Raw genomic sequence first — 27,457 nt, 5'->3', positions numbered from 1 at the left:
ATACAGAGTGGGTGTATTCGTAGAGGGTGAGTGTATTGATACAAAGTTGATACACAGTGGGTGTATTAATACGGATTGGGTGTAGTCGTACAGAGTGACTGTACTCATACAGGGTGGGTGTATTGATACAGAGTAGGTTTATTGATACAGAGTGGATGTATTCGTAGAGGGTGAGTGTATTGATACAAAGTTGATACACAGTGGGTGTATTAATACGGATTGGGTGTAGTCGTACAGAGTGACTGTACTCATACATAGTGGGTTGTATGTACATGTACACAGAGTTTGATGATTGGTGCCATGTGGCTGCATTAGTGCAGTGAGCACATACATGCAGAGTGGGGTGATTGGTGCAGCCTAGCTGTACTACTGCAGTGAGTTCATGCATGCAGAGTGGGGTGATTAGTGGCCCTTGACTGCTCTAGTGCAGTGAGCACATACATGCAGGGTGTGATGAATGGTGCAGCCTAGCTGTACTAGTGCAGTGAGTTCATGCATGCAGAGTGGGGTGATTAGTGGCCCTTGACTGCTCTAGTGCAGTGAGCACATACATGCAGGGTGTGATGAATGGTGCAGCCTAGCTGTACTAGTGCAGTGAGTTCATGCATGCAGAGTGGGGTGATTAGTGGCCCTTGACTGCACTAGTGCAGTGAGCACATACATGCAGAGTATGATGAATGGTGCAGCCTAGCTGTACTAGTGCAGTGAGTTCATGCAAGCAGAGTGGGGTGATTGATGCCACCTGACTGCACTAGTGCAGTGAGCACCTAAATGCCGAGAGGGTGCACTAGTGATGAGTACAGCGCTTGTACATAACCGAATGGAGTGAAATTTTCACTAATGGATTCCTGTCTCCTTCTCTCAGACTGAACACAAGATGTCAGTGGAGGAGGTGTGTAGAAAGTACAACACAGACATCGTACAGGTATGTAAAGATCTGCTGTTTGCATGCCCCTACAGACGTGGCCTCTCTGCAGAAATCTACCCACAATGGGACGAGGCCTCTTTACAGTCCATGCCAGTCCAGTGCCAGCATTGTGTTTGCTACCAATATATATATATATATATATATATATATATATATATATATATATATATATATATATATATATATATATATATATATATATATATATATATATATATATATATATCATTAAGGTGGTGTCCTAATTCAAAACGTTTATTTTCTTTTTCATTTGGCTCTATTGTGAAATTACTGTTTGGGTGACCAGACACTATGGTTCACTCGCCGAGGCAGTCTGTGTGTGGATAACACAGGAAGAGATGTGGCATAGCAGACAGAGCTGCTAACCTTAGAATCGGTAAACCAGGTTCAAATCCCAGCTTAAGCTCAACATCCTGGGAATTAAGGCAAATAATTAATCTTGGAGGCGGGGGAGAGAGGGCCAGATGTATCAAGTGTTTTCCCGTTCGCAAACGGGCTGGTTCTGTAAATCGGCCCGTTGCGAACGGGAAAAAGCCTTTTGGGGTGTTTCATCCCAAAAGGCATTCTCAAAATAGGTAATCGCAATTTTTGCGATAACTTATTTTGCGAATGCATTTAGGGAATCGCAATTTTCAATTCCTTAAATGCAATGCAGGAAGCGAGAAAAATTGCGAACTGGCTTTAAGGAATCGCAAATTACCACCAACTTCTAGTTGGTAGTAATTTGCAAATACCTTTAAAAATGCACTTTTTAGCATTTTTGTAAGTGGCATGTGGCGCACATACATGTATGTGCACCGCATGTGCACACATGCATTTTTCAGCTTTTGCAACAGGGTGTCCTTTTGGCACCCTTGAAATTCATGCGAAATTTGCGAGTACCTATTTGGTACTCGCAAACTGCGAATTCAATCCTATTTATTCCTATGGGCCTGGAGGTCAATAGGAATGAATGGGAAGGTATTCCTTATTAGCGAATCGCAATTTGCAATTCGGTATTAAGGAATATGAAGGATTTGCATTTTTTTTGCAAATTCTACATACATTGCATTTGCGATTCCCAAATAGCGAATCAGTGAAAGTCACTATTTAGGAATCGCAAAAGCAATTCTTGAAACATCTCGTCCCTAGTTATGGTATGCTATGTTATGTATAAGTTTTTATTAAGCGCATATTTCACCCGGAGGTCTCAAAGCGCTAGCCAGAACACGAAACAAAGAAAAAGAGAAGCGAGGGATTGACTGGGAGTGAGACAGCCTCCGAACAGCCAGGTTTTTAGAGACCTACGAAACTTTCTGTGGTCGGTCTCAGTACGGAGATGAAGAGGGAGAGAATTCCATGGAGTGGGGACGAGATAAGAGAAAGATCTACCGCCATTCCTAGAGCCACACATTCCATGAAAACAACCGTTCACGTCTTGTGCTCCTTCCTCATACCAATCCTTTCAACGTGGGGTTCACCTTGTTAAACAAACTGGATTTGCCTACCTTAAACCTAAAACAAACTTAAGAACAGATACTTATACGCAGTCTATGACTTAGGCCCCGCCCACTGCCTGGGAGTCATCAAGGGGGACGCAACCTACCACACTTCGGGCACGATTCACAGAACTAACTTAAGACAAAATCCTAAACTAACTACTTTTGGTATTCACAGAAGGCATTTAGTGGTAGTAAAGTTAGGATTTTGTCTTAAGTTTGACTTAAGACAGACTTAAGGTAGACTTAAGACATATTTAAGACAAACTTAGGACAGACTTAAGACAGACTTAAGACAGACTTAAGACAGATGTGAGACAGACTTAAGACAGACTTAAGATAGACTTAAGACAGACTTAAGACAGACTTAAGACAGACTTAAGACAGACTTAAGGCAGACTTAAGGCATATTTAAGACAGACTTAAGACAGACTTAAGACAGACTTAAGACAGACGTAAGACAGACGTAAGACAGACTTAAGACAGACTTAAGACAGACTTAAGACAGACTTAAGACAGACGTAAGACAGACTTAAGACAAACTTAGGACAGATGTAAGACAGACTTAAGACAGACTTAAGACAGATGTAAGACAGACTTAAGACAGACTTAAGACAGACTTAAGACAGACTTAAGACAGACTTAAGGCAGACTTAAGACATATTTAAGACACACTTAGGACAGACTTAAGACAGACTTAAGACAGACTTAAGACAGACTTAAGACAGACGTAAGAAAGACGTAAGACAGACTTAAGACAGACTTAAGACAGACTTAAGACAGACTTAAGACAAAATCCTAACTTTACTACTACTAAATGCCTTCTGTGAAAAACAAAAGTACTAAGTCAAGGATTTTGTCTTAAGTTAGTTCTGTGAATCGGGCCCTTCCTGAAATACCAAGGGCCTCATTTATGAGAAATGACGCATCGCTGCGTGAAAGCAGCGATGCGTCACTTCTCAGTGCACACTCCTTGCGACATGATTGATGCGTCATATTTACAGTATGACGCATCATGGCGCAAGGAGTTACAGATACGTCAGTATTTCTGACGTTTCTGTAGGCGCAAAAGTGACCCATTGCTGGAGTGTGTCACAAAAGTGACGCAACTCCAGCAATGTGTACTTTCACATGGGCAAGTCCCATGTTGTTAGTGCCTGCGTCAGTCTTACGCCTGCCATGAAGCAGGCATAAGATTTTGACGCATTAGCGGCCAAGAAATGGCGCAGTGAAATCTTATAGATTTCACTGCGTCACTTCCATGACCCTTTCTTGCGTCAAAACGCCCCCCCTGCATACATTATACCTGGCGCAGGTATAATGTGGCGCAGGGGTTTACAAAGTGACGCATCTAACTAGATCCGTCACTTTGTAAATATGGTGCAACAAGGCGCATTTTTTACTCCACTGGTGCGTCACAAAAAGCGATGCACCGGCGGCGTAAAAGTGACGCACAGCCTCATAAATGAGGCCCCAAGTACCTCGACAGCCATAAGGGCAACACCAATGGGCGGGGGCAGGTATCTGAGAATGACGGGGAGACTAGGACTCAGAGTAATGAAGATTACTGGTAAGTAATCGGACAGTTACAATATCTAATTCTACCCACTGGTAACTGCCATAAGGCCACAGAAATAGAGTAAGAAGCAGGGACGGGTGTCCGGCCTCTTATCAGCAATCACCACCTACGGTAGAAATATGTTTACTTTTCATTCTGCCTGCTTATTAAGGTTGTGAGGTGCCTTGACTCGGTGGAGTGGTAACTGATGGTATCCCGAGCGAAGGTTGATGTTTGAGAACCATTTTGCTCCGCTGAGCTCCCTGAGGATGTCGTCCATAGTGGGAGTCAGGTGGCATTCCATTTTGATGGCGATATTGGGGAGTCTCATGTTCGCACAGATGCGGACTTCCCCAGGTTGCTTCTGCTTTTTCATGACCACGATCGGCAAGACCCATGGGCTGGGACCTGTCACCTTTGTCGATAATGCCAGCTCATTCTAGTTTCTCCAGCTCTTCCTGAACCTTCGGCCAGAGATGAAAGGTGATGTGTCAGTGTCGCAGGGCTACTAGCTGACTGGACAGGTTGATATGGAGTTTGACCTCTTTCCCTCTTTGCCAATGGCTTTGAAGAGTTCGGTAAATTCTTCAAGAATAGTGAACAGTTCTTCCTCTTGTACTCAATGGGCGAAGGATATCAATTCTAGGGTTCCTCCTGTTTGCCCGCTTACAAGCATGCCACCTTGCTACATAGATGCTAGTGTTGACACTTGCTTCCTTGTGGAATACTGACAATTTAAAGCACCCTAGCAGAGTTATGGGTAGTACTTTTCTATATGTGAATACCCTTACTCTCACTTTCTCTAGTTCTGGGGGTTTGGTTAGGTCGCGGTGGGTGCACACTGATATTTGTTCGATGGATGCCTCTGTGTCAATGGCTGCAATGACTTTGTGAGGTCCTATTTTAACTTGGCATTGTGGGAGTGGGCAACTAGTTGATCAAGCAGCCCCTACATCAAAGACTGTGTGGATGGGGTATTCTTCCATGTAGTTTTCCATGTCCTCTGGCTTGTTGTGAGTGTTTTTCTTTTGGGGTTTGTTCTTTGATGACTGGCAGAGTTTTGCAAAATGGTTATATTTTCAGCAGGCGGATCATCTTTTCCCTCTGGCAGGACAGTCACTCAGCTTGTGAGGTGATCCCCCAAAGTAACCACAGTCTTTCCCGACTGTTGCACGGATGTAAAAAATATACTTACTTAGTCTTGATTGACATGTGGAGCGCGGCCTTCGTGTGTAATGCTCTGGCTTTAGCAAGTTCCTTTGACCGTTCTAGGGTCAAAATGCCTTGGAGCGATCTTTCTGATTCTTGAAGAACGGTCTCCCTCAGTTTGACCGATGAGCAGCCTTTTATTAATTAGCCCCTATATTTCTTCCTGTTTGTCATGGAAACCCCAGGTGATTTCCAACTCTTTCCGTCGACCATGGGATGTGTCAAGTGATTCTTCAGGCTCTTGATGGGCTTGCTAAAAATCAAATCTTTCATAAATCTTGTTTGCCGCTCGACTCAAAGTGTGCACTGAGTGCTCTCTAACTAAAGTAGCTTATGACTTGGGTGTCGCTACAACCAAAGTTTTGATTATTTTTTTATGTCCTTCCCACCTAGGTGCAATAGGATGGCCCTGCACCTTTCCACTGTGATTTTGGCAATTTCAAAATCGAATTGGAGGTGCTCCACCCAGTGGTTCCATTTTGGCGCTAGTACTGACGGCGTTTAGCCGACAACGAGCGGCTCTATAGCCGTAATCCAGGCCATGATATTGTGAGGCCTCCAATCACAAAGGAGGGACTAAGGGCTTTTTAGACAGGTCCAGCATAAATCCCCTAACAATAATGAAAATACAAAATATATGCTGTTCCTAATTTTGAGACAAGAGGAAACTGGTTGTATGTGGTCATGAAGTGTAGGAGGTTGAGGATTCCTCCTCTTGGAATATGGATCCCTCACACACCCGGCGAGGTGTCATGCTTCATCATATGGGCTGCTCCTCATCAGGTCGACGCTGCAATACCCGACAGGGTCCTGGCCCCCCTACTATTTAACCTATATACTGCAGACATGGGGGAGCTCTGAAAGAGACAAGTCTAGTTCCACTGAGACTGGGCACGGCAAGACTGGAAATTCTTCAGTACGCAGATGACGCAGTAGAGATGGATGGCACAAGGGTGGGCCTCCAAAGAGCATTGAAAGAGCTGGGGAAGTACAAAAAGGAACATCATCTGACAGTTAACAAAGGTAAAACAAAGATAATGATAATCAGCAAATATTCCCACAAAAACCAAGCAATCTGGAATTTGGGAGATCACCAAATTGGGACCAACACAGCCTACAATTACCTTTGGGTATGGCTACATGAGAGGGCAACATCGGCAACTCATAAAAAACTTAACTGCCAAAACCAACAGTGTAATTCTAACAATGAGACACCTAAGCCAACGCTTGTCCAGCCCTACAGCAGACCCCATGTTGAGGGTCCTTAAGGCAAAATTAATCCCGGACATTAACTACGGTCATTTGGCATTTCCAGGAGTCTTAGACAATCTTTTAGCAGCAGCTCAGGTCAAAGCACACAAGATTGTGCTACAAGTACCCAGCACGCAAGGAACACCAGGTTACGGTTGGAACTAAGGCTCTGCAGACCGGCTCTCCTTGGGGACCTAATTATGTATTATATTAGAGTCCTTAAAGCCCCGTATAACTCTCTCAAACATCACTTGGTAACAATCTTCATAGAAGAGGACTCCCCTGGTACACCAAGCTGGGCAAAGCAATAGGGGCCCTAAACATCAGAACGAGGCCTGGTCAAACATCGTAAGACGGCAGGTCCGCACCATTCCTATGAGAAGGATTTAACTACACTGCGACTTCAACATAACACCTTCACGAAGGCTTTGGACAAATCGTACACAATGGGGAAAGTTTAAGCATACCTAAGAGAAGCGCTAGGGGCCCAGCTCCGCAGGGAAAATCCTTTTAAGGAGTCTAGAACTGCGGACTTTAGTCCCGCATGGGTGCGAGCAGACGGAGTCGTTTCTTGCCGGCTAAGCAACTACCAAAGGGAATCCTGGCCCCATTTATTATGTTGCTGCCCCAAATTGACCAGTGAACGACAAAAGCTGCTTCGTCCCATTTTTAGAGACCTTGGCATCAGAAAATTCAAGGAGGCATCAGATTGGTGCATCTCGGAATTAAAAACTCACCACCTCGCATTCACCATTCACCAGATCAGACAGGCTCTAGACGCAAGCGTATAAATGATTTTCCACAAGCTCTTGAAATTCAGAGACTGATTAATGGGAAAATAAGGAGCTTCCATAACATCGATGGGCAAAGAAGAGCCTGCCCGCCACCTCATGCGCTTTGAGTGGGACATTGCTGCAACTTAATTAAGCTCCCGGATTGAAGGCAAAAAGGACCTAGCAATACAAGATTGACTGTCTGAACCAGGGCTTTTAAAGTTCATAGGAGGTCTGGGGAGGGGGGCTGCATGGGTGGGCGGGCAAGGGGGTTTGTGTTTCAATTTTAGCTTTTTTACTGTAATGATTTCAAATAATCGAACGGTTAACAATAAATCAATCAATACCTGACGGCTCCCTAGGAGGGGCTCTTTTGCGGAGATCTCTTATTCCAAATGCTGTTAGGTGCCGTGGGGGTGAGGAGCCTAATCAGTGTAGATGAAGGTGTGAAGGTTTATAACCTGAGAAAAGTACTAAAACAGGTCAGGGAGTACCATCAAAAACTATTTTAATCAATGGGTCTCCCACCCTGATTAAAAGAAACAAAGGCGCATGTCTGAGATTATGTCTCAGGTAGGGCGCTCTATTGTGCGGTCAACATGTTTCTCACCTGGGCTTGTGGGGCCTCGCTATGGTGAAGGAAGGGCTTTGGCTGATGCACTGGTTGAACTTCGGAGTCACTTTGCAGCACGAGCATTGTCATCACGTGGATGGTGTGATACAGCCACCAGTCCGAGGGACCCTACCCATCTATAGTGTGGCAAGTAATGGGGCTGACGGTGTCCTAGTGACAGTGGAGTGACCAGCGTCTAATGATGTGATGGGCCAATGGTGTAACTGTGTGCCTTGTGGAATCTAGACAGGGCCTCTGTTTTGTTTGCCCCACGTGGTCCCACAGCTGTCGGGCCTGTGTTTTTCCTTTGTTCTCTGTGCACTGTCGGACGTAGTGCTGCATTGCTACTTGCTGGGTGCTGCCTGCCGCATTGGGATTGTGTAGAGCTCGTGGGAAACCTGAGACACCCACGTGCCTTTCGGCAGCAGAGGTTGGGCCATGGTCGCGTGCACCATGCATGCACTGTGTCCAGTGTTCGGCCTGGGGTGTTTGAGGGTGGCGCGGCCACTCTGACAGCGTTCGGTGGGCCGGGCATAGGTCACCGGCACAAGGGTGCATCCCAGACGGGCTGCAGGCCCCAGTCCTCAGGCACACACGAGGAAGCAGACGTTGGCTCTACATGCTGCCGCGTCACGCTGCAGACGGGATGCGGGGCGTGGACTGAGCAATGCTTCGTCGCCGGTGTGGTGTTGTGCTACCTTCGGGTCGTGGCGTGGCAATGCAGGGGTCAATAATGGCATGGAGGCTGGTTGCAGGGGCATGACTGCAACCTCCAGCCACACACCTGTGCTTTTAATGCACACTGTGCAGAATGCTGGACTAGACCACAACCTGCACATATGCTGGTGACACATGACAAGACCCCCCAACCCCCCTCAGCGCTTGATGAGGTGGTACAGTAGACCTTCATCTGAACCTGCCCTGCCCCAAGATTCAAGCAACCCTTGGCAGGAGGCCCTGCTGGGTAAGGAGATGCCTGACCCAACCTCTTAACCGGTCACTAAGTACAAGCAGCCAATGGCAGGCGGCCCTGATGGGTAAGGAGATGCCTGACCCAACCTCTTAACAGGTCACTAAGTACAAGCAGCCAATGGCAGGCGGCCCTGCTGGGTAAGGAGATGCCTGACCCAACCTCTTAACCGGTCACTAAGTACAAGCAGCCAACGGCAGGCGGGCCTGCTGGGTAAGGAGATGCCTGACCCCTCCTCTAAACCGGTCAATAAGTACAAGCAGCCAATGGTAGACGGCCCTGCTGGGTAAGGAGATGCCTGACCCAACCTCTTAACCGGTCACTAAGTACAAGCAGCCAATGGTAGACGGCCCTGCCTTCCTAAGGCAGAATCATTGGTTGACAGTGGGAGACGAGAGGGCTGCCCCTACCTAGGATGTGAATAACAGGTCGCATTAAAGGAAAGGCCTGCACATTTGTTAGTTATGTGCTCTGCGTTTCCACTTTCTCTGGTTGTTTTTCCAGCTCACCCAAGTATGAGCATCTGATCCATTTTATACAGTTAGGGTTATGCTATTGTCCAATTCTAGAAGACTCCAGAACCACTATAGAACCAATCTCTAGTCTCAGATTGCTCAAGAGCATTAACTTTCATGTTGGCTACAGAATACACTCAGCTCTCCTGTCTTGGAGCTCTCCTGTAAGGTCTTTAACAAAGGCAGGTACAGTCTGTCTACAGGCTCGTTTCTAGTCTAGGACACATGGGAAGTAAAACTATGAATAAAGTGGGTAGTAGTCCTATCAGACTGTATTACTTTTACAAAAGTTGCAATCAGCTCACAACTGGTCTATGAATAAAATCCTCCTTGTATAAGTCTCATGTTGCTTTTCATTTTATTCTAATATTAAATATGAATTTCTTCAATTTGTAGTCTTTTTGTGCATATTGATCATCACAATCAAATTAGACATCCAACAATTAGTGAAAACATACTATATATACAGTGTTATACAATGCATTTCTTTGTTTGAAAAGAAAAAAGTATAACATAGATACACACAATAAATATATACAATTATATAATATGATCCAATAAATAAAAAAAATCTGTTTTTGTTATTATTCATCATTTCCTGTTTGAAAGTGATCTTGTAGGTATATACACCTATAAAACACACAAGGCAGCAATGAAGAAATCATCAAATGGTTGCTATCAACCTGATGTCATACCCCCATGCATGCAACTCCACTCTCTCCTCACACAGACACTCTCATACAGTCATAACAATCACTCATTCCATTCCCAACCTAAAAAAACAATCACTGTCCAAATACAACAGAAAAGGAACTGTATTTTTCGACCTTTGCGGTCTTGTAAGGTGGGATTCCGATTTACAGGTCTACATACGTTTGGGTGGAAGGTATCATGAAAGTCCACCTTCTTAAGGGTCACCCAGAGAATCTACTCTAAACTGGTGGAACAGCAAATGGGGAATCTCAATTAATCAATCAACCAATCAATCAATGAATCAATCAGGGTTTTGCAAAGCGTGCTACTCACCCGTGAGGGTCCCAAGGCGCTATAGACTCAACGACATTCCTACTCGGCCTCTCCTTAGGATCCAGTATTCCTTTGTGGGTTTCGTTGTCTTGTTTACACAGACTGAGTTGGAGCATAGAATCTATGTTGGACCAAGACCAATGATGCTATCCAGGTGGATTCTTTCCATTAATGCACAATATTTCTCTACTATGACAAGGTCCAGTGGATCCCTGTGGCCTTTTTTTACAGGTCCCTCATCATTCGAAACGTGCAGGCATCAGCGTATATGAGTGATCTCCTCTCCTGTCAGGTTACACAAGTCTTCTCAACTTTCCTGTCTTAGATTACAGATCATGTGCTCAGCTTTCATATTACAAAAGGGCCCTCCACACTCCTGTCTTGAATTGCATATCATGCACTATCCTGTCGGTTACAAAAGACCACTCCACTCTCTAGTCTAGTATTACAGGCCATCAACTCTCCTCTCAGGTTATAGAAGACCCCACCACTCCCCTGTCTTGTATTACAGCTCATTTAGTCAGCTGTTAGATTAAAGAAGACCCTTCACTCCTGTCTTCGATTACAGATCATTCACTCAGATGTTAGATTGCAGAAGACCCTTCACTCCTGTCTTGGATTACAGATCATTCACTCAGCTGTTAGATTAAAGAACACCCTTCACTCCTGTCTTGTATTACAGATCATTTAGTCAGCTGTTAGATTACAGAAGACCCTTCACTCCTGTCTTGGATTACAGATCATCCACTCAGATGTTAGATTACAGAAGACCCTTCACTCCTGTCTTGTATTACAGATCATTTAGTCAGCTGTTAGATTAAAGAAGACCCTTCACTCCTGTCTTCGATTACAGATCATTCACTCAGATGTTAGATTGCAGAAGACCCTTCACTCCTGTCTTGGATTACAGATCATTCACTCAGCTGTTAGATTAAAGAACACCCTTCACTCCTGTCTTGTATTACAGATCATTTAGTCAGCTGTTAGATTACAGAAGACCCTTCACTCCTGTCTTGGATTACAGATCATCCACTCAGATGTTAGATTACAGAAGACCCTTCACTCCTGTCTTGTATTACAGATCATTTAGTCAGCTGTTAGATTAAAGAAGACCCTTCACTCCTGTCTTCGATTACAGATCATTCACTCAGATGTTAGATTACAGAAGACCCTTCACTCTCCTGTTTTAGATTACTGGTCATGAGCTCTCTTGTTACAGAAGACCCCTCCACGCTTGTGGCTTGGATTAGAGTTTATGCTCTCAGCTATTAGATTACAGAAGACGCTCCAATCTTTGATCTTGGATTACAAATTATGTCCTGTCCTTTAAAATTACAGACAAACCCTCTACTCTCCTGTCTTGGATTACTTATGAGCATGAATGTTCCTGCCAGTTATAGACGACCCTCCACTCTCCTGTTCTGGATTACAGATCATGAACCCTCCCTGTCAGATTACCGAAGAACCCTCCGCTCTCACGCCTTGGATTATTCAAGAGCTCTTCTTTCGCTTACACAAGACCCCTCTACTCTCCTGTCCTGGATTACAGCTCATGCACTCTCCCGTCTAGTTACAGGGGACCCCTCCAATCTCTGATCTGCGATTACAGATCTGCACTCAGTTTCAGATTACAGGAGACTCGTGCACCTGCCTCTCTTAGATTACAGATCAAGCACTTTCTCGTTTGGTTCCAGAGGACCCCACTAGTCCCTGGTCTTTGATTACAGATCATTCACTTAGCTTTAGGTTACAGGAGGCCCCACCACTCTTCTCTTTTGGGTTACGGATCATGTACTCGTCCGTAGAGTTACAGAAGACCCCACCAGTCTCATCTTCGATTACGGATCATGCACTCGTCCGTCGAGTTACAGAAGACCCCACCAGTCTCATCTTCGATTACAGATCATGCACTCGTCTGTCGAGTTACAGAAGACCCCACCAGTCTCATCTTCGATTACAGATCATGTACTCGTCCGTCGAGTTACAGATGACCCCACCAGTCTCATCTTCGATTGCGGATCATGCACTCGTCCGTCGAGTTACAGAAGACCCCACCAGTCTCATCTTCGATTACGGATCATGCACTTGTCCGTCGAGTTACAGAAGACCCCACCAGTCTCATCTTCGATTACAGATCATGCACTAGTCCGTCGAGTTACAGAAGACCCCACCAGTCTCATCTTCGATTACAGATCATGTACTCGTCCGTCGAGGCACACAAGCCCCACCAGTCTCATCTTCGATTGCGGATCATGCACTCGTCCGTCGAGTTACAGAAGACCCCACCAGTCTCATCTTCAATTACGGATCATGCACTTGTCCGTCGAGTTACAGAAGACCCCACCAGTCTCATCTTCGATTACAGATCATGTACTAGTCCGTCGAGTTACAGAAGACCCCACCAGTCTCATCTTCGATTACGGATCATGCACTCGTCCGTCGAGTTACAGAAGACCCCACCAGTCTCATCTTCGATTACGGATCATGCACTCAGCTTCAGTTTACAGGAGACCCCTGCACTGCCTTCTCTTGAATTACAGATCATGTGCTCTCCTGTGTGGTTATAGAAGACCCCTCCAATTTTTGGTCTTGGATTACAGAGTATGCACTCAGTTGTCAGGTTACAGAAGGGCCCTCAAGTCTCCTGTCTTGAATTACAGGACATTCACTATCCTGTCAGTTTATAGAAGACCCCTGCACCCTCCTATCTTGGATAACCCATGAGCATGAACTCCCCCGTCAGGATACCCAGCCCCCTGCACTCTCTTGTCTTTGATTACCGGTCATGCGCTCTCTCCAGCCGGGTTGCACTCCCCTGTCCTGGACTGCATGGATTATGGAGCATGCCGTCTCCTGTCAGTTTGCAGTAGACCCCTCCACTCTGCTCTTTTAGTTAAAGGTCACACACTCTCTTGTTCTGTAAAAGCCCAACCTGCACTCTGTGGTCTTGGATTACAGATCACACACTCCCCTGACTGGTTGTAGATGATCCCCCCCTCTCAAGTCTTGGATTACGGCTGATGAACTCTGCTATCAGGGTACAGAATACTCCATTTGCTGTCCAGTCAAATTACATAGGGACCCGCCAACCCTCCGATCCTGATTTAGGGGAGGGGGCCAGCGGTGGACCTTTGCAGGGTTGTATGGCACGTGTCTAAACCATGCTCTACAATGCTGCCCGAATGCGTTTGAACAATTAATTCCTTTATCACTCAATTTCGTGGTAAAGGCATGACTGGTAAAGGGATATGTGTGGTAAAGATCACCCCCGGACCCCTTGCCCTGAGCCCTAAAACCGACCGACCTCCCCTGACCCTTAAATACTACCAGACCCTTCTGAGCCCTATACACTTCCCCGACAAAACCCAAGCCCTAAAAACTACCTCAACTTCTCAATAGCCCTAAACATCCCCCTGGGCCCTATAAACTACACCCCAACCACCCTCAAGCCCTAAAAAGTACCCTGAACTCTCTGAGCCCTAAACGCTATCAGACCCCCCGAGCCTTAAAAATGACCTGATCCCCTTTGAGCTCTAAACACTAGCCCAAACCCCCTGAGCCCTAAAAACAGTTCAACCCCCAGTTAAAAAGCAACTCGGACCCCTCCCGAGCCCTAAAAACATTTCTGGCCTCCCCAGTCCTAATAACTACCCCCAACCCAGAGCCCTAGACCCTCTTACCTGTCTGCATAGAGCTTTCTGTCCCGATGAGTCCTGTTCTTGTTGCTGTTGCTGTTCTTCCCATACAGACATCTAGACCACGCACTACCTCAGCCGCGCATATGCGTGGTTAAGGCAAGCGTAGTTTTGCTTGCGGGGAAACGCAAGCATGGCTTAGCCCGCGCTGTAAAGGCCGTTTCCACTCCTTGACAGCCGGTGTTAGTGAGGGTTGCAGTTAGTCATTCTGTTTTATCACCAGCCCCTACTTTCTCTCTCTCCCCAGGGGCTCACCCTCAGTAAAGCCGCAGAGATCCTGGAAAGGGACGGACCCAATGCACTGACGCCCCCACCCACGACCCCCGAGTGGGTCAAGTTCTGCCGACAACTCTTCGGTGGATTCTCCATCCTGCTGTGGATTGGCGCCATCCTTTGCTTCCTGGCGTACGGTATCCAGGTGGGGACAGAGGATTCCCCGGCCAATGACAACGTGAGTATGCACTCAGAGGGAAGTGGGGGAAGGGAGTGTGGAGTGCATGGACTCAGAGGGAAGAGGGAAGTGTGGGAAGGGAGTATGGGGGTGCATGGACCCACAGAGGGAGCTGGGTTAGCCAGGGTGCTGAATGGCGAAAGTGCCATAAACGGATGTGTGAGAGCTATGGTTTAGCATGGTGGGGAACTGTGGCCCCTGTTTGTTGATCCTCTGCCATGGAGAGCCATGCGTGAAATATGTGTCTATGGTGGTGGGGTCCTTGAAGAACCAGCCGGGGGTGTGTCTACTTGCTGGGTCATGTGGTGCAGGCTTGTGTGGCAGCCAAGGACAGTTTTATATGGTGTCCAGGTAGCTGATTCTGAGCAGGGCAGAAGTTGTGATGTCTGTGTGTGTCCACCAGGTGGCGCTGTGAGTGTTAAAGCAGCTGAAGACTTGCAGTACCTGGAGACGCCTCCAGGTGGCACTCTGTGGTGGTGGGCCAAGAGTGGTCTCCTGTTCCTTTGACCCTGACTCTGCATTTCACCAAGCTCCAGGGCAGGCTGGGCAGCTGCAGGCAGGTGGGCAATGCCATTGTGCTACACCGCGGGGATGAGGAGCTGCTGGCGGGTGCTGCAGCAGGCGTGGCTCAGCGGCCATGTCCACATACATGCCAATAGACCCGATTAAGGCTGGAGACTACCTATTTTTCAAGCCAAAAATGGGTAGTCTTCTGCAGACCAAATGCCTCAGTTTAAACATATTTATTTGGTAAAGTTGCTATAATGTCAGGTTCTTCCACTGCTCCTGTGGTCATTGTCCTAATCTCGACCCCTCTCTTTGTGCCCTCCCAGCTTTACCTCGGCGTGGTGTTATCTGCTGTCGTCATCATCACAGGATGCTTCTCCTACTACCAAGAGGCCAAGAGTTCCAAGATTATGGAGTCCTTCAAGAGTATGGTGCCCCAGGTAAGAGAGCTGTGCCCAGGTAAGGGAAGAAAAAAGAAGAAAATTGTCCCAGGTGAGGGAAGAGAGAAGAAAACTGTAGCATGTGAGGGAAGAGGGAAGAAGAAAATTGTCCCAGGTGAGGGAAGAGAGAAGAAGAAAACTGTCCCAGGTGAGGGAATTGAGAAGAAGAAACCTGTCCCGGGTAAGGGAAGAGAGAAGAAAACTGTCCCAGGTGAGGGAAGAGAGGAGAAGAAAACTGTCCCAGGTGAGGGAAGAGAGAAGAAAACTGTAGCATGTGAGGGAAGAGGGAAGAAGAAAATTGTCCCAGGTGAGGGAAGAGAGAAGAAGAAAACTGTCCCAGGTGAGGGAATTGAGAAGAAGAAACCTGTCCCTGGTAAGGGAAGAGAGAAGAAAACTGTCCCAGGTGAGGGAAGAGAGGAGAAGAAAACTGTCCCAGGTAAGGGAAGAGAGAAGAAAACTATCTCGGGTGAGGGAAGAGAGGAGAAGAAAACTGTCCCAGGTGAGGGAAGAGAGAAGAAAACTGTAGCATGTGAGGGAAGAGGGAAGAAGGCAATTGTCCCAGGTGAGGGAAGAGAGAAGAAGAAAACTGTCCCAGGTGAGGGAATTGAGAAGAAGAAACCTGTCCCGGGTAAGGGAAGAGAGAAGAAAACTGTCCCAGGTGAGGGGAGAGAGGAGAAGAAAACTGTCCCAGGTAAGGGAAGAGAGAAGAAAACTGTAGCATGTGAGGGAAGAGGGAAGAAGAAAATTGTCCCAGGTGAGGGAAGAGAGAAGAAGAAAACTGTCCCAGGCGAGGGAATTGAGAAGAAGAAACCTGTCCCGGGTAAGGGAAGAGAGAAGAAAACTGTCCCAGGTAAGGGAAGAGAGGAGAAGAAAACTGTCCCAGGTGAGGGAAGAGAGAAGAAAGCTGTAGCATGTGAGGGAAGAGGGAAGAAGAAAATTGTCCCAGGTGAGGGAAGAGAGAAGAAGAAAACTGTCCCAGGTGAGGGAATTGAGAAGAAGAAACCTGTCCCGGGTAAGGGAAGAGAGAAGAAAACTGTCCCAGGTGAGGGAAGAGAGGAGAAGAAAACTGTCCCAGGTAAGGGAAGAGAGAAGAAAACTATCTCGGTGAGGGAAGAGATGAGAAGAAAACTGTCCCAGGTGAGGGAAGAGAGAAGAAAACTGTAGCATGTGAGGGAAGAGGGAATAAGACAATTGTCCCAGGTGAGGGAAGAGAGAAGAAGAAAACTGTCCCAGGTGAGGGAATTGAGAAGAAGAAACCTGTCCCGGGTAAGGGAAGAGAGAAGAAAACTGTCCCAGGTGAGGGGAGAGAGGAGAAGAAAACTGTCCCAGGTAAGGGAAGAGAGAAGAAAACTATCTCGGGTGAGGGAAGAGAGGAGAAGAAAACTGTCCCAGGTGAGGGAAGAGAGGAGCAGAAAACTGTTCCATGTAAGGGAAGAGAGAAGAAGAAAACTGTCCCAGGTGAGGGAAGAGAGAAGAAGAAAATTGTACCATGTAAGGGAAGAGAGAAGAAGACAACTGTCCCAGGTGAGGGAAGAGAGAAGAAGAAAACTGCCCCAGGTGAGGAAAGAGAGAATAAAACTGTCCCAGGTGAGGGCAGATGGGAGGAGGTGCTTAAGGTACTGCACATGAGAAGGAGGCACCTGGGGTAGGATCGCTGGAGGAGGTACCCCTGGTAAGGGCAGATGAGAATTAGGTAGATATGACTGAGATACCCTTGGTCAGGCAGGTATAAGCAGCGCCAGTGATGGGGGCATAAGAGAATGCGCTGCCTCATGGAAGGGCACTCGTGAGGTGTCCCAGATCCTCTCGATGTAGAAGAAAGTATTCTTGGACCCCATTAACCTAGCATATACCCAACCTTTACGCGCTCAACTAGAATCAAATAAATTATTCTGATTCAGGCTCCTTGATGAAAACCAATGAGAACCACCTCCTTCATGAGCATTAGTCTGGATTTATATGCTGATGCAGCACTACAAACAACAACCATTCATGCCCTGGGTGATGTCATCACACCTCGCACCTCCTAAGCTCCAACAACCTGGCCTATTCTTTGTTTACCCATCTGGTTGCGTGAGGTGTCCCAAGCCCATATACTTGAAATAGTTCACAAGTACCCAATAGTATAATACACCAATAACATCTCTGACAAGAGCCATATCTGGTCCTTCATTACCTCTCAACAGTCTTTGGCAGCCCTACTAAACCAGTGCTTAATTTGAGGCATGGTTTCTGGTGCTCAGCACCTGCACTTGTGACAGTCTGCCACAAGGTGGCGTAGTCTGGCTAATTTAAAGATGAACAAAGCAACAGTTAATTATTAATCAATATACATTTAAACTATAACCTGCTGTCCAGGCCATTCTTATTGCTTTGAGGGCCTTGAATAGTCTCAATTGCCACACTTGTTTGAGTGGGTGGTTAGTAGTTGTGTTTGCACTATCATTGGTACATAATTAAACTGTCACAGTGGAAAATTGATTTTAAATTCATGTATGTAGAACCAAATTCAAATACATTAAATAATGTAAACGTCACTGCAAAGACAGATGATTTCTTGTCATTTAATTTGCTCACAGAATCGAAATTATTCAAGACATAAGAATATGCGATTAATCAACATAGATACACATTGGTGCTCAGACAGAAAAGGAAGGGACGGGGTGGGGTTTGTGAGTGATCCAAGAGAAATGAGTGATGGTGTAAAGAAACGGAAAGGTGATGTGTTTCAGATACATCCAAGTTTTTTAGATCCAATCCTGCCTTTTACTTGGCAAACCAATAAAGTAACAAAACATAACATTATAGGCACAGATAAACATGTCTCTGTCGCCTGCGTTTGATACAACTTCCAATATGTCAACGTTTCGACCCCTGTAATCATAAAGGTAGCTTCATTCTTATTGGGGGGTCTTCATCAGGACTCAAGGGAAAGGTGAATGAGGGGAAGGTGCACCTGGAAGTAAATAGGCTTAAATTAGGTGACGTTATAGGTAAAGCAATACTATATCAAAAGGTAGTCAACGGTAATTACCAATAGCTGACAGTGCGTGCAATCAGGCTGTATTATCAAGATGAGGGCCCGTAAGCTCCTAAACAGAGAAACAGAGGAGGAGAACAAAGGTCGAAAAATTGACCCATTGAAAATCAATTCTAAAATGGTTTAATTCCAGTGAATTTTGCAAGATTTCAATTTATTAAATTAATGGGTGCCACAAGTACATCTAAAGTATCCGTACTGGGTTGATTAGTAACCTAGAAAGACACGCAGATGCCACAATTACTTCAGAATGCCTTAAAACATATTAAAAACATGCAAATTATAAGAAGGTATCAGAAAAGATTTTCAAAGATAGGACAATAAATTTGTGAGGCGTGCGCAATAATTCATGTGGGTATGCGCGACATACCTGGCAAAAGTGTTGCTTAAAAAATGAGCATGCATGAACAGACATATCACAACATGGGTAAATTTGGATGCTCAAATAGATATATCTAAATTACAGTGTTACCTCAGCAATCATTTGACGGTGCTTAAACATGTAAAGCCACCTGTATAGTAAAAGTTGATTAAACCTAGTGACCACTGGTCCAAAAATACACAGGGATCTTGACGCCAAAACGAGCACAATGATGCCCGTAATCCAGATTGCATCAGTAAAGAGCTAACCAACATTTAAAAAAAGGCAATTATCCAAATATACAGCTCGAGTCACCAACCATATAAATGGTCATAATAATATCCGAAATACCTCCGGTGCTGTAAAGACCTCTACAATAAGAATAACTCGCATTTGTCAAGAAAAGAAAAGAAACAATGGACTAGTTTAAACAAACTGACCCATTATTGCCATTTCGCATGTTTCCATAATGTTAAGGCCTGGATTCAAAAATCACTATCACACGAATAAAAGCCACTTTAAACTATCTCTGGGCGAAGCATTACGCTACGCTCGCGTAGTTTGTGAAGTTTACGCTACTTCGTACTACACGAATTGCACGTAGCACAGTGCAAACATGCGTAGCGAAGCGTTGCTGTCATTTTTTGCTTGCTCGTGGTCCTTAACGTCAAGTTGACGACTGCGAGCAAAATGACATCCCGGTGAGACTTTTTCTTCGTTCAGGATCAGCAACATCAAGTTGCCGGTCGCGAGAGTGGGAAATAAACCTCCCGGCGAGATTCTCAACACAGGGAGATCAGGTTTCTCATTGCGAGTAGTCGCGTATGCTCGCGACCGCTTGCGATAAGAAACTACCAGTCCGTGTTGAGAAAGCTGCAGCTCGAGTAGAAATCTACTTGAGCGGCAGAAAACGACCGCTTTCACTGTGCAAGATGTGGTTTGCACTGATTGCACAGTGCGGACAAGCATCCGACACTGTGCCATCAGTGCGAACAGCATTTTGCACAGTGCACTATGCAGTTTACGTAGATACGCGTAGGTCGCATAGTGCGAAGTGCACTTCACGTAGCTACGCGTGGCGCTACTACGCGAACTAGGCCCAGGGTTACTTTATATATGCTTGAGAAATCACAGGGCACAGAAGGTTACTCACCGCTGGTCAGAAAGCCAAGCGGCCGGTAAGTGCAGGCTATTTAATGTGAAAGGAAACCACGCTTTTTGGTAGCCCAAGTAAGGGCAGGTAGGGTGGTCAATAGGAAATAGGTCCTTGGTATGGCCAACCAGGTGAAGTGCCTTAGGAAGGACAGACTGGGAAACTGTCCCAGATAAGGGCAGTGGAGAGTCCTCAATAGGACGCAAGTCCTTGGTAAGGCCACCCATGGCTGGCACCTCAGGGAGAGCAGATAAGGTAGGTACCCCAGCTAGGGAAGATACCCCAGGTAAGGGCAGGTGGGGGGCTCAATAGTAGACAAGTCTGGTCATGTGAGCGACCGAAGGAAGGGCATACATGGTAGGTACTAGACCCTCAATTTATCTTGCCACCCTGCCCTGCTCCTGTCACACACCTCTCTAAACTGCTTGTCCTGTTCACATATACCTCTCTTTCTCTCCTGCCTCCGCAGCAAGCCCTGGTGATCCGAGAAGGAGAGAAGATGCAGGTGAACGCAGAGGAGGTGGTGGTCGGTGACCTGGTGGAGGTGAAGGGTGGAGACCGAGTGCCCGCCGACCTCCGAATCATCTCTGCCCACGGCTGCAAGGTGTGTGGCAACCGGACTCAAGGGTGAGGGTTGAGGGGGGTACAGAGGGCATGACAGGCTCTTCCCACTCTGGACTGGCAGTGAGTCACATGATCCTAATCTGAAATGGTATAGAGAGAGATGGAGGATTGTGCCCTCTTGATTTGGCAAAATGAATGTGGAATAATTATCAAACCTCTTCTGGTGTTTTTCACGTGCTTGGTTTTTATTAGAATTTTCATAAGTGAGATGAGAAACAGACTAGTGAAAGATAGCCGACACGTGTTTCGCCCTAGTGGTCCATTGGCCGTGGGCTTTTTCAAGGCAAAGTTTTGTTGTGTATAAAAGTAATCTTTGTGTTTCTCAGAAAGGACGGTGTTTAATCTCTGCGGTCCCAGAATAAAGTTCTGCCTTGCCTTGAAAAAGCCCATGGTCAGTGGACCACTAGGGCAAAACACGTGTTGGCTATCTTTCACTAGTCTGTTTCTCATCTCACTTATGAAAATTCTATAACCAAGCATGTGAAAAACACCAGAAGAGGTTTGATAATTATTCCAGATTCATTTTGACCAATCAAGAGGGCACAATCCTCCATCTCTCTCTAGCCCAGGGATCAGCAGGTACAGTCCAGCAGTCGGCACAGCCTCTCTGGTCAGCCTCTTAGGAGGGCAGTCCTTTGTCGGTCCTCTCTCTAGTTCAGGTGTGATCTGAGGTCTGGGTGCCAGTGGTGCCATATTTATGCCCAGAAAGTGTCCTCTGGGGATGCAGCAGTTAGAAGCCAATGGGCTATTGGGGGCTTCCCCACCTGATGATGACTTCCTGCAATGTACGGCATCTAGCTATCCCAGAGTGCACTATTCTTCTCACTCCCAAGATGGCAGAACCCCTCTCTCAGTGTGTAGAGCTTGGTATCCCACCCTAGAGGTGTGGATACCTGAGGACTACATGCCCATGGAGAAAACGGTTTGGCAGCTGGTCTCTCCTCCCCTTCGCCCAACTTGTCGACCTGAGCACAAGAGCCCCCGCTCTTGTGTGCGTCCAACACTTGCAATTCAAAGGCTGTTCCCCCTTTAAAGCTCGCCTTTTGGCCTCACACCTGCCAGGGAGAGGTAATTCCTCTTCCGACGGCCTCTATTGTTACCGCTCAAGAGTCATCCATACTTCTACCCAGGAGGGCGGAGGCTGTCTGGTGGCCAGCATCTGTGAATTACCACTGGAAAACTTGGACAACAGAGTGGCAACTTTCTGAAAATGTCATATCTGTAAAAATTACATTAAATTTGACTGAGGCATCATGTGGAGTTGTATATAACAAATATTTTGATACCTTGAACTTTAGTAGTCCCATTCAGAAGTTAGCACAGCTGAGTTGATAATGGATAGCCCATTACTCTCCAATGTGGTGTCAATCTTTTCCAAATTAAAAATGACAATTTAGAATTTTTATTTTTAAGACATATACATGTCCTTCCTTTATAATATAAAGCTCCCTGCCTTAGGACTCAGTAGTCCTGCTATAGGGGTGACATATATTTATATATATATATATTAGAAAGGAAGGTTTGGGCTTTGTAGTTAAAATAGCAAGCTCGAGTTAGACAAAGATTACAAGACTCTCAGGTGACTGCAAGAGTGGAAGAGAGAGTCAACTCAAGGGAGAGTCAACTCAAGAGTGGCATAGGGAGGTGGGGGCACTTCCCATCCCCCTACACCAACAACATCCTACTCCATCTCCAGATCAGACGCACCTCTCACTCCTGTGACAAGTGGTACCAGACTCGCAGGTAACTACAGGAGTGGGAGAGAGAGTCACCTCAAGGCAGGGTCAACTCAAGAGTGGCATAGGGAGGTGGGGGCTCTTCCCATCACCCCTACACCAACAACATCCTACTCCATCTCCAGGTCAGACGCACCTCTCACTCCTGTGACAAGTGGTACCAGACTCTCAGGTAACTACAGGAGTGGGAAAGAGAGTCACCTCAAGGCAGGGTCAACTCAAGAACCATGTTTAGAGATGTAGGAACTTGAAATCACCCCTACGCAGACAATACCCTACTCTCTCTACAGGCCAGTGGCACCTTCACTAGAGATGCCACTCACATTCCAGGAGACACTTCTTCGCTGTTCCTTATCGCCCAAGCAGACCCTTAAGAGTCACCTTTAACCTCTTGGGTGCCCATGACGAGTTCAGCTCGTCATGCAGCACGGTGGCGCTGTGCTGACGAGCTGAGCTCGTCATGACCGTTACTGAACGCCCACGCAGAGATAATTCCCCTGCTGTGCTGGGCGTTCCTTTGGAACGGGCGTGGTCATGACGAGCTCAGCTCGTCATCAGCACAGCGTCACCGTGCTGCATGACGAGCCGAGCTCGTCATGAGCACCGTGGCACCGCGCGCGGCCCCCCTCCACCCCTTTGCCGCGGGTAAATTAGCCCCGCGGCGAAGGGGTTAAAGGCTTGCTCGCAGACGCAGGGTTCAGCAAATTTCATTTAGGAGGCAGATCCAGTTCCTGCCTTGAACCCCTGGCCTGGGATAAGCTCCCATTCCATATACTTCAATGCGCGGAACACTATGGGGCTTATTTACAAACCCCTTAGTGCCACATTTGCGTCACTTTTAACATGGGAAAAGTGACGCAAAAGTGGCACAAGGAGCTTGTAAATCTGCCCCTATAAATTTAGAACACTCCTTCAAACTTCATTCTTTGTGACCTAACTCGGTCTGTCTCGGTTGTGAGCTGAGATCCACCGACCTACCCCCGAGGGGGTGTTTCGTGAGCATTGGAAGTTAAATTAACATAACATAACATAACATAACAATATATGAGATGAGCTGTGGTTTACATGTGTTCTTAAGGGGCCCCTCAGACGGCCACAGGCATTGTTACACAGAGACAGTCAGAGGGCCACCCTGCACAGAGCCCAGACAAGGGCACCGGGACAGGCTCCTTAGGGCTATCCCACAATCCACCGCCCTCCCTCCTGGCCCAGGTACTGATGGGTCCTCCCACTGGGCGGGATATTGTACCTTCCTGCCTCGATCTGAGTGTTTCTGTCTGCCTCTTGCCACTGAGGATGCCGGGCCTGTGGGGGCAGCCCATGGCAGCTCATTTTTTCTGAAAAGGACAGAGTCTGTTTCAGGATTGGAGTGATGTTCACTCATGGTGGGAAAAAGAGAAAGGGGCAGGAATGGCAGCCCGCCACCCAGGGCTGCAGCTATCCTTAGTGCAGCAGGTGCAGTTGCACTGGGGCCCAGGAGTATGAGAGACTCATAAATCCCAGTTATGTGGGGTAGGATTTTTTGTCAGTTTTTAGTTTTTGTTTGGCATACTTGCTCATTGTTAAAGATTTTGAGCCCTTGAAATTATCTCAAAGCCCCACCCCTCACTCAACACTGCTACTCCCGCCCCCTCAAGACTAGCCATAACTTTTGGAGGCGGCCCAACTTCCAATCATTTTTTGGAGGGTTAGGGGGACTCAGAGCAAAAAAGTTTGAAGATCTGTGTGTTAGACAGCATCTGGCCACCAAGCACCTCCTTGAGTAAGCCTTGACTGCTGGGTCATAGCCACCACTGAAGAGGTTGGGAGGGGGGTGGAAATGACGAACCCCTGGGCTACAGGGATCAAGATATCTCCAAATCATATCCGAAGGTAAGAGGCAAATGAAGGGCCTCATTTATGAGAAGTTACGCATCCGTACGTGAAAGCAGCGATGCGTCACTTCTCAGTGGGCCCTCCTTCCGACATGATCGATGCGTCATATTTAATGTATGACGCATCATGTTGCAAGGAGTTACAGATACGTCAGTATTTCTGATGTATCTGTACACGCAAAAGTGACGCATTGCTGGAGAGTGTCACAAAAGTGAGGCAACTCCAGCAATGCGTCCTTTCACATGGGGCAAGCCCCATGTGAAAGGGCTTGCGTCAGTCTTATGCCTGCCATGAGGCAGGCGTAAGATATTGATGCATTTGCACCCTAGAAGTGGGGCAGTGAAATCTGGTAGATTTTCTATGAGGCTTACTTACATGGGAACGCCCACTCTTCATACATTATACCTGATGCAGGTATAATGTAGCACAGGAGTTTACAAAGTGACGCATCTGCTCCAATGTGTCACTTTGTAAATAGGGTGCAACAGGGGGCATGTTTTACACCGCAGATGCATCACAGAAAGTGACACGATGAAAGCGCAAAACTGTTGCAAGGCCTCATAAATAAGGCCCTTAAACTCCAGCAGTACGTACTCTGTCACTCACACTACCTCTGCTGACACCATGCTTGCTCTTTGGCACTCCGGTCTCCTTATCATCATTCTCAAGGGGGGGGATTCACGCCAAGACCGAGTGCCAGCTTGAAGCCAGCATACCTCTGACCCACAGTGTGATCTCGGACAGGCTGGAGGGCCCATCCATTAAGAGGACTTTACCCGGTTGTGAGCACTGGAGGGGTTAACCACACAAGAAGAGGAAAAGGGATGTGGGGACAAATGCAGGGGTGAAACCCAGAGAGGGACCCTAAGAGCAGGGGTTGCAGAAACTGAGACATGCAAGAGTTTGGATGAGCAGCCATCATCTCCCACCCTGAATCAGAGCTTTGCATGTTGGGCACATCTGCTGTTTACCATTAGTAGGCTGAGATGAGACTGCTACATCATGAGTAACCGTGGGCAAAGCAGTACGCTACGCTCGCGTAGTTTGGAAGTTTGCGCAACTTCGCACTACGCGAACTGCACGTAGCACAGTGCAAACATGCGTAGCGTAGTGCAACCTTAATTTTTTGCTTGCTCGTGGTTCTCAACGCCAAGTTGGCGACCGCAAGCAAGCAAAGTGACATCTTCGCAAGACTTTTTCCTTGTTCACGATCAACAACATCAAGTTGCCGTTCGCGAACATGGAAAATAAACCTCCCGGCAAGATTCTCTACGCGGGGAGGTCAGGTTTCTCATTGTGAGTGGTCGCGCATGCTTGCGACCTCTCGCGATGAGAAACTACCAGTCCGCATTGAAAAAGCTGCAGCTCGAGTAAAAATCTACTTGAGCTGCAGAAAAGTACAGCTCCCACTGTGCAAGATGCCGTTTTCAATGATTGCACAGTGCCTGATGCTTGTCTGCACTGTGCAATCATTGAAAACGACATCTTGCACAGTGCGAACATGCTACTACGCAGTTCGTGTTAGTGCTACGCGTAGCTCACCTAATGCGAAGTGCACTTTGTGTAGCTACACGTAGCGCTACTTCACGAACTATGCCCACCCTTAATCAGAAGACATGTTCTCTTTCGTCTCTTCCTTTCTGCCCCCCGGTGCTTCCTGACGTCTTTCACTCTTTCTCCTGCAGCTGCACACCTCCCCTGCATTGCTCTGATTTTGTCTACCTCTCTGTTTCTCTTCTGTCCCCCCTGCCCCTTCTTGGGACCCCCACCCCCTCACCTCTCCTACAGGTGGACAACTCTTCCCTAACGGGGGAGTCGGAGCCCCAGACTCGGTCCCCGGACTGCACCCATGACAACCCCCTGGAGACGAGAAACATCACATTCTTCTCAACCAACTGTGTGGAAGGTAAGAGCCAAGTGTGCGTGTGGTGCAGCATGCACGGCGCTTCACAACAGCTCAGCCCTGTACTCAGCAGCCACTGGTGCTGCTCTTCTTAAACCCATGGACAGGGCTCAGTGTTCCAGGGCCCCTCGCCCTGTGGGAACCCCCTGCTGTCTACTTACAGCAAGCTTGTACCCAGCAAATGTACGGGGAGAGCACAAACGGCCAGATTCATCAAGCCGAAAACGGCTCGCAAAGGGCCAGATTTTGAGAATCTGGCCCCTTGCGAGCGCTATTTTTGCCTTTGGGATTCATCATCCCAAATGCAAAAATCGCATTTTTAGAAATCGCATATTTGCGAATAATTGCATTTAAGGAATCTCAATTAGAGATTCCTTAAATGCAATTCAAGAAGCATTTAAAAATTGCGAAATCGCTATTTTTGGCCGCTATTTACCGCGAAGTCTGACTTCATGGTAAATAGCGAAAACTTAGAAAAATGCACTTTAGTGCATTTTTCTAAGTTGTATGTTACACACACACATGTCCTTTGGACATGTGTGTGCGCAACATTAGTCTAAAATTACATTTCAGGGGTGCTACAGGGTGTCCTTTGGACACCCTGGCACCCTTGAAATCACTTCCTTATTTGCGATTAGCAAATTGCTAATCGCAAATAAGGAATGTCTCCCCATTCATTCCTATGGGCCTTTAGGCCCGTAGGAATGAATGGGGAGTTATTCCTTATTTGCGATTAGCAATTTGCTAATCGCGAATAAGGAAGCTGTAGGATCGCAATTTTTTTAGCGATTTCTACATGAATCTCGTTTTGCAAGTCCTTAATAGCGATTCCTTAATAATCGTTATTAAGGACTCGCAAAACGGGACAATGATGAATCTAGCTGTAAGTGTTTTTAAAATACCCCTCACACACTATGAATCCCATAGTGTCATGCTTCATCATAGGGGTCTTCCCGTCCCTCTACGGGGCGGGGCATGCTACGACCTACGACTACGTGGGAACACTTGATATTGTGTGGATAGACTATAGGTGTAATTGGTGAGGGTGATAAGAGTGGTAGGGAGAAGGTGCAGATCAATATAAAATGTTTAAAAATTCCCTGGTTAGTAGAAAAAGAAACGTTATTCCTATCTCTGGCTGGAAACGTTAAAAAGGGGAAGAAGAGAGTAAGTGTGAGTAGTTATACTCTCTACTCGGTCGACATGTTTCGTAAGCAGTCCCCTACTGCTTTACTCATCAGGACCTATTGTGATCCCTACTGCACTCAGAGATAATAGTTATATGTATTATATGCCTATCATTTCACAACTAGCTGACCGCAAAAATAGG

General features: G+C 46.7%; 1 protein-coding gene across 1 annotated transcript in view; it reads left to right on the top strand.

Moving 5' to 3' along the window:
- Window positions 1-27,457, top strand: part of ATP1A3 (ATPase Na+/K+ transporting subunit alpha 3) — a 316,872-nt gene that overhangs the window by 163,083 nt on the left and 126,332 nt on the right. Inside the window, exons 3-7 of the mRNA XM_086933041.1 lie at window positions 866-925; window positions 14,285-14,488; window positions 15,322-15,435; window positions 20,459-20,593; window positions 26,013-26,130. Of these exons, the coding sequence (XP_086789167.1) occupies window positions 866-925; window positions 14,285-14,488; window positions 15,322-15,435; window positions 20,459-20,593; window positions 26,013-26,130 (631 nt within the window). The remainder of the gene's footprint in view (window positions 1-865; window positions 926-14,284; window positions 14,489-15,321; window positions 15,436-20,458; window positions 20,594-26,012; window positions 26,131-27,457) is intronic.

This window comes from Lissotriton vulgaris, chromosome 7 (genome assembly GCF_964263255.1).
Source record: "Lissotriton vulgaris chromosome 7, aLisVul1.2, whole genome shotgun sequence".
Taxonomy (NCBI): domain Eukaryota; kingdom Metazoa; phylum Chordata; class Amphibia; order Caudata; family Salamandridae; genus Lissotriton; species Lissotriton vulgaris.
This window is presented reverse-complemented; position numbering and strand designations above follow the sequence as displayed.